The 10,834-nt window shown below is 37.4% G+C and overlaps 1 protein-coding gene across 1 annotated transcript; it reads left to right on the forward strand.

Moving 5' to 3' along the window:
- The first annotated feature begins 1,063 nt into the window (after positions 1 to 1,063).
- neil3 (nei-like DNA glycosylase 3) lies at positions 1,064 to 10,815 on the forward strand. Its single transcript, XM_041990662.1, has 10 exons — positions 1,064 to 1,239; positions 1,324 to 1,433; positions 4,298 to 4,432; positions 4,766 to 4,979; positions 5,689 to 5,763; positions 6,020 to 6,186; positions 8,033 to 8,196; positions 9,426 to 9,837; positions 10,148 to 10,328; positions 10,451 to 10,815. Exons 1-10 carry the CDS (start codon positions 1,135 to 1,137, stop codon positions 10,631 to 10,633), a joined length of 1,746 nt encoding a protein of 581 aa, XP_041846596.1. The 5' UTR covers positions 1,064 to 1,134; the 3' UTR covers positions 10,634 to 10,815.
- Positions 10,816 to 10,834: the final 19 nt, after the last annotated feature.

A 10,834-nucleotide genomic window follows, 5' to 3' on the forward strand; every position in this document is an offset into this window, starting at 1 on the left:
AGACAGAGCTCTGCATGCAGCTTTTAGTTTTAGTAGCAAGGGAAAAAACACAAACTGGTTCAGCAACTCCAAGTACTGTGCTTGGGAACATGGAGTCCATCTAGTTTTATCTGGACCTGCAGAAAGAAATGTTTCTAGATCAATCAAGTTATTTAGGGTAATGCTATCTATCTATCTATCTATCTATCTATCTATCTATCTATCTATCTATCTATCTATCTATCTATCTATCTATCTATCTATCTATCTATCTATCTATCTATCTATCTATCTATCTATCTATCTATCTATCTGTCTGTCCTTCTGTCTGCTGTCTGTCTGTCTATCTGTCTGTTATTTTACATTGAGCTTGTCACTCTGGCCCAACAATTGTACAATAGCGCCATCAAGTGAAAAGTGAACAGAATTACATTTAGTTATCAATTCACAAATACACTATATATATATATATATATATATATATATATATATATATATATATATATATATATATATATATATATATATATATAATGGCAACATAATGCTGCTGTGTTTAACATTCACTTAAACTAATATCATCATTTGCATATTCAAAATTAAACATTTCTGTGTTACAATAATTTTTCTTTCCATACCATCAACAACTTGTATAGGTATTAAAGAGTTCATTTTTTTAGGTGCAAGATGAGCAGTGGACCGTGTTTGTTATTAATGAAAGGGACAACTTGATCAAATTATATGTATTATTTTAGACATCAGAATTTGTTATTCATGGTAATTTCTATGAAGGTTTTTTTTTTTTTTTCATTTATAAAATTCAAGAGCTCGCATATCTATTCTTTCCATTGTATTTCCCGGGTGATTAAAAAAATCTTTCTGATACCAATTCTGAAAGTGTTCCTAAATGCTCATATGTTTTGGCATTTTTAATTTAATGATGTTTAACTCCGAAAACTGTCATTTTTATAACGAGTCAGTTAAAAAGGGTGAAAATGGGTTAATATACCTTTAATACACTGCGCTCCTCGTGTACCCATTTCTGGGTACAAACCCTAACGCGCATGCGCACCGTTGAACATTGTGGCGGCAATGAAATCATCAACAAACTTTCGGGAAGCTGCCGCCTGACGTGAAGTTTGTCTGGACTAAAAGATGGTGGAGGGCCCGGGCTGCACGTTAAACGGAGAGAAAATCCGGTCGAAAGTTAAGATAGGACAGAAAGTAAAGGAGGTCAGGGGCAGTTTGGCAACTTCCACCGTAAGTAAACTTATGATTTGCCCTGAGCTAAGTTACAGTACGAATGTCTTCATAGTTTATTGACCAGTGGGTCTCTCTTTTTAGAAAAACAGCTCTGGATCAAATACCTTCCACAGTTTTTCCGATTGTCAGTACACGGGTGTGGAAACCCTTGGCAAGGAGCTCTTCATGTACTTCGGTTCAAGAGCTTTAAGGTAACTACACCCATATGAGCTGCTACTACTTGTAGTTAATGTTATATAAGGGTTTGTGGGGATTGGGCTAGTTGCTTACTGGGTGTGGGTGTGTGTGTGTGTACTCTGCAGGAAAAAAAAAAAAAATATATATATATATATATATATATATATATATATATATATGATTTGAACTGATTATTATTTAGATCTCCATCTTGGGCCCAATTCATGTTAGAAATAGTCAAACCAAAAGATGAAATGCCTCTCAAGCAGGCGTACCTGTTCCTTCACCTATTTTATTATTATATTTTACATTTATGCTTCTTTTTTGTTTTCTGGTAAATTGATGACTTTCTTTATAAAGATTGGAGGCATTATAAAATTATAAGTAAGCTTATAATATAATATAATAGTGGCATAAAAAGAGAACAGACATGCTCTCAAAATCATTATCTCAGTTTTTATATGAGAAATTATTAACAACTAAAATGTAAGAGCTGTGACTTCAGCTAAATTTCTTGATGGTTTTAACAAATTATTTTTCTTGATGACTGCAAGATGCTCGAGCCTTGCGGAGGAAAGTAATTCCAAATCTTAATTCTTCCTCACAAATGCTTCACATTTGGGGTGAAGTCTTGTTATAGGTGTGCAGAGCCTGTTTTCATCTTGACACTGTTGTGCATTTTTGCTAATTGCCACATGTTAACAGATTTTTCTTATCTAGTGTTTGTTTAATGGCAGACTTGTAGTAGTAACAATTTCTGTTGTTCCTTTTGGTTCTTTTCACTTCAGCCAGTATTTGTAGTTGTTCTCTTGGTATTATCTTTTGCAGTATATTCACCTTTAGATGGAGTAGTAGCCCTGAATATCATCAGTTTTAAGTCTGTTTTCCTTCCTTGCAGATTGATGACCACCTTTGACTTTAGAAAAGCTCTTGTAGCCTTTTCTATCTTCATGCATCTGTATACTTCTTCCTGTGAAAGTTTTTGAGATTGAAAGATGGCTCAGAGCACTAAATCATTCTTCTTAAGAGTAGTTTATGTGCACTTTTATTTATGGGGTAGGGCACCTCTGCAATTCATCCTTCACTTCTCATTTCCTTATCTGGAACACTCCAACTCAAATCATGAGAAAGTAGTTTGCTCAGAGGTTTGAGTTCCTTTCCCAGCCTGCGCTGTCAGTTGCTTCCTCGTTGTGTGTTCAAGGACAATTTGTGTGTTCTTAGTTTAATCACATTGTGTGTGTTTAGAATTTCTACCCATATGAAGATCAGGCTGCATTTAGTGAGTAATCTGCTCAGAAATCCTGTTCATCCCACAGATTTCACAAGCTTCTTCCTGCAGCTGCACGCTTTACAGTTACTGTTTTCACAGCCCTAACAAATACAGTGGAGGCTGAAGTTTCAATAACAGCGTTTATGAAAGTAAGTTCTGTCATAAAATCAGATTTTAAAGTGGTTTAAAGGAGACACGTTCCTGAAAGTTAAATTAATGTAAAAGATGCCATCTTTTAGTAGTTTGAGATTCTGTTATTTCTATACGGTGGCAGGTGACCTTCAGTTTTAAGTTTTTATCCTTGATTGTCAGAAGAGAAGTATTTGAGTATCTGTGGCAACGCAAAAGCTGTGTACCAGCGGGATACAGTGATTAAGCTCTCCAAAACCAAATTAATGAGTGAAATACCACACCAAGTCCCACACGAGCTGGAGAGGAAACAGAGGATACAGGGCAGGAGCAAGGCAGAGACAATAGAGGAGAGAATTCAAAATGTTTCCTCCAACTGTTCTGGTGGGAAATGTAATATTGTCAGATAACAAAATGGACAAGCTTGAAGTTCTAACAAGGATGCAGAAGGAATACAGAGAATGCAGTATTATGTGTTTCACTAAGACATGGCTGCAGGAGTATATCCTAAACTTGTGTTTATACATGTGTTTAAGATTGTACGAGCAGATAGAAGCAACGTTAGCAGAAAGCTAAAAGGAGGAGGTCTTGCTGTGCGTTTCAATTTGGACACATCACAGTAAAGGCAAAGATCTGCACACGGGGTATCAAACTGTGCCGTGAGTTTTTGTCTATACTATCTTGTCTATAGAATCAAGATCAATAAGTCTTGCTTTGTGCTGGGGTCTGATCGTTCCAGCCATCACCCTCTGGAATGATGTGCCTTTTTTAATTTTTAAAGATGAAAAGAAAACATACAGAAAATTACAATGGTGCCTTTGGGGAGTAATAAACTAGATTGTTGTTTAATTTTATCGTTTGTCACCTGTACGTCTGTTTGTCAACAAGATTTGATCATTTATTTTAATGAATTTGATTGAGCAAGCATGTAGAGATGCTGATCATCAGCATTTTCAAAGATGTAAAGCAATACTATATAAGTTACTGACCTTAAAACTGCTTCTGATCCATTTTGATGGCACATTGACATTCATTATGCACATTCTTTGCCCCACAACATACCGAGGCTGAGAAACACTTTGCAACTCAGTTTTTTTGTTTTTTGTTTTTATAACAATTGCATTTTGCTTTACAACACTGCATTGCATGCCAGCAACTGGATATCAACACACCGGATGTTTACGATCATGGCTGATTCTGCACGGAAATGCAGGAAAACATTATCAGAGGAAGCTTGGTTAAAAAAAAACAAGAGAAATGCACAAAGCCAAAGATGAGACAGAAGTCAACATCAGATGTTTACTAGCTGGAGAAAGGTTCAGATAAGCGACAGGATGTTTAATTAGCCTTTGATAGTGGGCGCTAAAGTTTAGTAGTTTGAATGTGACAAACTGGTGTCAATATCCAACAGGTCACCTCTCTCTTAAACATGATATCTTTAAATGAAAAGTCTTTTCTGTTTTTTTTCACAACTTCTAGAGTCCACTTTGGTATGAATGGATCGATGCGTATAAATCCAGCTGAAAGGCAGATCAGAACAGGGTCCACTCCCGTGCTAGAAATTCACCTTACCAACGACATTGTGAGCTTCTTCGACAGCGCTGTGGAAATAAGGTAACGAGGACACCATCCTAGCCTAGATAGATTGAGGTGACAGGAGTTCACCTTGGGGTATAAGTGTGAGTCAGTGAGTATGTCCTATATTAGGATGTGTCCAAAGACAGTGGCTTTTGTTGCATGAAAAATGACCCCCTTTTTCTTTTTTTTTCTTCTTTTTTGCTCGACATTTGTCCTGATCAAGGCCTTTAAAGTCCTGTTATGATGTTCAGTAGCAAGTAGCTAGGCAGATATTTATTTCTACTGTCACCTGTGTTGCCCAGTCTTATCACTATGAAATCCGGTGTTTCTTAATGTTTAAAAGAACTTAAATGAATTGTTCATTTGCAGGTTGACAGAGGACTGCCAGCAGAAAGTCAGGGCCATGGAGAGTCTGGATGTGTGCTCCTCCAAGTTTAGCTTCTCACGCTCTGAGGAGGCAGTGAGGAGCCAACGTAGCAGGATGCTCTGTGACGTTCTCCTAGACCAAGCTGTCATGCCGGGAGTCGGCAACATCATTAAAAACGAAGCCCTGTTTGACTCAGGCCTCCACCCAGCCGTGAAGGTATGGAAGAGATGATGGATTGTGTTCAGCAGAGAAATAAAAAATGCAAGACAACGCTCAGAAAAAAAAAGAAAAAATTCTTGCTTTACTGTGTGATTCAATGTAAAGAGGAAGATGAAATAGGGGTTAGTATGAAGCGCATTGTGGCACATATATTCCTTCTATTCTATGCTGTTAGAAAATGGAAATGTTGCTCTTTTTTTTTGGCTTGAAGGGTTTTATCTTGCAAATTAGAGAATGCATTAGTAAAATAGATAAATTAATAAACATGAATAATCAGGATTTCTTTCAGGATCTGGATAGATCAATGTCTTACATTGCTCTGAGGGAAAGAAAAGTAAAAAGTAGCTTTTAATTGCAAAGAAGAAAGAAGGCATGCGTTTTGGCGTGAGTACTTCTATTAAGCTATTACCAGAGGCCTTATTCTGCAAGGCCGCCTGACCCATTTGAATGTATCAGTAGACCGACCAAAACATTTATTCTGGACTTTTTAGTCCCTTCTTCTTCCAGGATTGTTGAATCTTAATGGGTTTTCTCTTCATTACTAAGCCGCTAGGTGTCCTGAGAGTGCAAACAAATAGCTACGTATAGCTATAGCTGTCTGAGGCAAAGTCAAACCATGGCTGCCTTGACTGCAATTCTTTGACATATAAATTATGTGATTTTTCTCCTCTTCATCATTTTAAATACAGTCTCTTCTCATCTCCAGGTCCAGCAGCTGACAGATGAGCAGATCCACCATGTGGTAAAGATGACCCGCGATTTTACTCTTCTGTTTTACAAGGTTAGTCATTATTACTTTATATAAGAAATCAAGGTTGGTGTGTACATTGGTAGATATTACAGGTGTGCACAGTTTCATGTTGCTGGCTGAGCGAGTTCCATGAAAGAAAAGACCAGTTTGAATGCAAATATCAAACTTATTTTCTGAAGAATGGATGAAACATTTGTCTTAACCCTGCAGACAAGTCAGAAGGTGTGATTTCATTTTCTGTTCTGTCCGTTGTGTTGATCTTCTCTGCCATCCTCATCTCTATCAGTGTCGCAAATCTGGCTCTCCTCTCTACAAACATTACAAAGTCTACAAGCTTCCCCAGTGTGGCCACTGCTCTCATGTCATCACCGTCTGTCGTCTTGGAGACAATGGGAGGATGACTTACTTCTGTGAGCGCTGTCAAAAAGGAGATCCCAGAGGAATTGACATCAGGTAGAAGTCCTTGTAGACCTCTGGCACTTTGACGGAGAAAGTATTGTTTTAAAAGTTTTTCCTTTTGAAGGTTTTGGATTTTGTTTAAACAAGTTCAGCTTTTTTATTTCTTTAAGTTTAAACAATGCAAAGGCATATTTATTCTGATAAGTAGGTACATATCTTTATAACTGATATGATATTTAGGGTAGATATTAAATACATTAATATTAGGTTAACTGTTTATGTGTCAAAATTTTCTACTCTAAAGGGAAAAAAACATCTTTCAACGTTGCGATTTGTAGATTTGTTACTAAAAATGTAGCATCAGCACAGCGTCATGGTCTAAAAGCTGTCTTTGCAGAAAGTTTTAAAGCTTTTTAGATGATATGTTCAAATTCATAGAGGCCATCTTTGCAGGCAGATGGGCTTGGCAGGGAGTGGGAAGTGTTATGGGGTGAGAATTAATGCACATAGAAGGCTGTGTTTGCCAGCCAGGGCATCGGCTCAACACCTCCTGGGCTATGTTTGAGAAAAGCTTTGCAAGGGGTTAGAATTTAAAGCCATAACACGCATTACACAGCTGATAGAGCAATCGGCGAGAAGTTTCCTGAAAGATGCTGCTACTTTCCTCCTCCATGGTACTGCAGATTTGTCTTTTTCTTTTTTTTCAAACATGCTCAAGCCTTCATGTCAGAGCACAAACGTCTACGCTTGGAGCAGTTTTATGAAACACATTGCATTTACTGAGTCTCTTCAACCATTGCTTGATCTCCAAATGTTTCTTTTTAAAAAGTTTGTTAAATACCTGCTTTAATTATTTATTTATTGCCAGCTTTACATTTGCAGTTCCTATTTGCACGTGCTGCATTAAAGTATTTCTTAGTTAAATATCTAGAAGATAACATGATACGTTAAATCTCGGCTCTATATACTTCAAGTTTCATGCTATTTTATGGCCTTATGAAACTAGGATAGCTTTGCATTCTTGGTTAACTTCTTTTACTTTCATAAAGACACGACTGATGATCACATATTCATCCCAACAATTCTCTAATGAAAGAAAAGCAAAAACAGGAAAATGGATGCATGAATAAGTCATCATCATCATCATCGTTGTCAGTATCACTCCCTCATCACTTACATAACGTTTTCTTCCTGTTATTAAAGATTTAAATATTTACTTTAAGCAGTTTTAGTAGATGTTAATATTTCATATGTCAACTCAATAATGTCTTCTATAGCAATAATCAAAATAAGGCATAATTTATGGTATGTTATCTAAATCATTTATAGATATATATTTGTATTAGTTATTTTTATTATAAATGTAACTAATATAATTGATATTATCACTATTACTTATGTCATTGTAGTATGGCCTCTTTCAAATAAAACAAAATCAAAAAAATTAATTATACTGAAGAATAAATAATAATACATACTGTGCATCAGTACAAAAATAACGATGTGAAAGCCACATGCATTTTACATTTCAAACATCACACTTTTCTCACATACACTCTCCCACCTACGTGTTAATATATTCAACTATTTGAGCTGTTAATGTGGTTAAACAAGTAAAGGCTAAATTGTCTGTAAATCTGCTGTAGAAAGGAGTTGATATGAATGTTTGGTGAGCTTATGTCAATTATATCAATTGTGTAGAAGTAAAAAAAAAAAATTATAAATTCAGTTGTTTTCTCCCCCTTGTTAATATAGTAAACTACAGTCTCTTTTAACAGCAACAAACATTTCTATATAAACACAAAGAGACTGAAAATTTTGCATTTTTTTCAGCCAGTATTAAGCTGTTTTTGCTTCAGAAGCTTATTAAGATCACTAAGGTTCTGTTTCCTTTATCCAGTAAGCTTCCTCTTAGAAACAGTCTGATCAGTTGGGCATACAATGAGCGAACCAGTGATGATGTGGCAAAGAAGGAGGAAGAGGACTGGGCTTGTCAACTCTGCACGCTCATCAACCAGCCAGCAGCGAAAGCCTGTGATGCCTGCCTCACTCCAAGACCCAAAGGTGAGCGAAATAATCTTTTGTGGTCGCTGGCTCTAATGGGGTGACAGAACTTCTTTCTTAACAAGAGATGAAACACAGTGTTTCTGCTGTATAGCCGAACGTGAGCGTGTACAATTGGACATCAATGCTTCAGTGCTTTTGAGGAGAACAGCAAACATCAAATGACAGTGGAGTCAAGTGGGCTGACTTCTCTTTGGGGTTCATCTGTTGCAGTAAGGATAATGACCATGTCTGTCAGCTGGTCATTTGTCTCCAGTTGCCCTGAGATACATTACAACAGCAGTGAACTTTGTTTGAAAGACTTGTCCTTGTTGTGTCTCAGTTGCAACCAAACCACATTTCTACAAGATCACACCACCCAAAGTTAAATAAACCAAGTTTTTCAAATCATAGTTGACTAAAGAGCTAGACGGCTGTAAAACAGCACTTCACAGCATCTTTGTATGTCTGCAGCTGCAGCACTCTTTAGTTTCTTCTTTTTCTTAACTCTGACTTAAAAAGGGTTTTCTTTTTATTAATCTGCACCACAAGTCCCTTTCAGTCCAGTCTTATAATACGAGACATTCCAGTTTCTAAAGGGCGAGGCTGCACTTGTAATTACTGCATTTATTTATTTTTTTATTTGAATTTTTTTTTACAATGTTGCTCTTAGCTTTTAAAACACAAGCATATATGAGTAACTTGACATACAGAAGTATCCTAAATCCTGCTGTATATTTAGATTCCTGTAAGAGCTTTGAAAATGAATTACACACACCCTTAGTGCTCCACATAAATCTGACAGAGCTTGTCATTAATACTCTGATTTACATATGTATACTTATATATTCTCCTACTGTGCACCTCCACTGTAACAGTGGGGGGTTAAGAGCCTCTCCCAATGGCACGATCATGAGATATCTAGAACTGGAGAGCTGGATTTACTCTCCCTGTTAAAGACTCTGTGAGGCCATTATAGTCCATTGACTGAAAACATATACTTCATTTTAAGTGTGTTTGTCCTTTTTTTAAAAAAAATTCTTTTCTTTGGGGAAGTTTGGATTCATTTAATAGATTTTTTTTAATTATAGAGCCCTGAGGTATACTGCCTACTAGTACATTTTATGGCAAGCTAACCACATAAAACAACAACCTGCATTATTTTTCTTTGTGAGAGCAGCCAGTGCATCAGAATGAGCTGCAGCTGCTGAACATAAATCGAGTTTCTCACTCTGGCTCCCTTTCCACAGTCCACAAAGACAACATTAGCAGTGAAGCATCGCCCTTCACTGTTGATTTAATTAAATACCCCTGCACCGCCTTCAAGAAGCCACAAGAGGAGCTCAAAGTCAACTGGAGGTCTGCATTCGGGACTTCCACCCTTGTTTTCTCTGACATGAGCAAGAAGCCAAAGCCTGTAAACTCCCCGCTCTCCCCAGCCAGCAGTCATTTGAATTCCTTGGCGGCAGAAGGTTTATATAAAAACAGCGTCTGCCAAGGGACAACAAGCCCCAATTATGCCTCTGGTGGCTGGCAGAAGCAAAGTGTCGAGCTCTCCAGTGGGGAATCACTGGCCTCCTACAGTCACCCATCCAAGAAAATGAGAATTGATCACAGTCTCTTTCCCAGTAACAATGCTCAAAATGCAACCCCCAACTCAGGGTGAGTGAATCTCTTATTTGGCTGTTCATGAATAAGTTTATAATAAGAGAAGTTTTTTGCAACTTCAGGGAATGAGTTGGATAAAACAGCATCTGTGGAATTTTAATACAACATTGTTAAAGAAAAAAAAGTTCAAAGTGATAAATTGCCACAGTAGGACAACAGCTATACACAATGATTGCCAGCCAACATCATTACACACAGCTGAAAGGAGGTTGCTCACGCAGCAATAAGTGTTAAAGTGACAGATATTCCTGCATTTTATTTACAACATCTTTTAAAATAATAAGACAGTTTCTTCACTTCTCAGTGTGCGCAGAATGGAGGCGGCAAGTCCCACAACTTCCATTTCCTCCACTCCCAGCACCCCGTGTTGTGCATCCCATCGTCGTCCAGCTGTCCTCAGGGTGGTCCACAAGGAGGGGGGGAATAAGGGACGGCAATTTTATGCCTGCTCGCTACCCAGAGAGACCAAGTGCAACTTCTTTGAGGTGATGAGGGAAAGTTAACTTTGTCTTCTTGTTCTTTTTTTTCCTCTTCTCTTTTTTTAAGCCCATCCGACAACTTTGAAAAGCAGCTTAAAACAGAGCTAATAAATCATTTCTCATTGCAGTGGGCAGATTTGCACTTTCCTTTTTGTCACCATGGGAAACGCTGTTTAATGAGGACGGTTCTGAAGCTTGGACCCAACAATGGCCGGAATTTCTACACCTGCAGCTTTCAAAGGGGTAAACAATGTGACTTTTTCCAGTGGGCAGAGAATGGAGCAGGGGTTTCTATCCTCCCTGGCTGCTAATGGATTACAACCATACAAACACTGATTTCTTTGATTTTTTTTTTTTGGGGGGGGGGGCAAAGATTATAAATGATCATCAGAATTAAACATGCATTTTTATTTACCTAAACACTTAATTAAGCATATGGCCTCGAGATTATAAACTGGCACATTGTGAATATCTAATAAAGATGCAATCTGCATATTTCTGTGTTACTTTCC

Source organism: Melanotaenia boesemani, chromosome 7, assembly GCF_017639745.1.
Source record: "Melanotaenia boesemani isolate fMelBoe1 chromosome 7, fMelBoe1.pri, whole genome shotgun sequence".
Taxonomy (NCBI): domain Eukaryota; kingdom Metazoa; phylum Chordata; class Actinopteri; order Atheriniformes; family Melanotaeniidae; genus Melanotaenia; species Melanotaenia boesemani.

Coding starts and splice junctions, on each gene's coding strand:
- neil3 (XM_041990662.1), top strand. CDS start 1,135: ATGGTGGAGGGCCCGGGCTGCACGTTAAACGGAGAGAAAATCCGGTCG. Junction 4,433..4,765: donor GACAGCGCTGTGGAAATAAG/GTAACGAGGACA, acceptor GTTCATTTGCAG/GTTGACAGAGGACTGCCAGC. Junction 6,187..8,032: donor CCCAGAGGAATTGACATCAG/GTAGAAGTCCTT, acceptor TCCTTTATCCAG/TAAGCTTCCTCTTAGAAACA.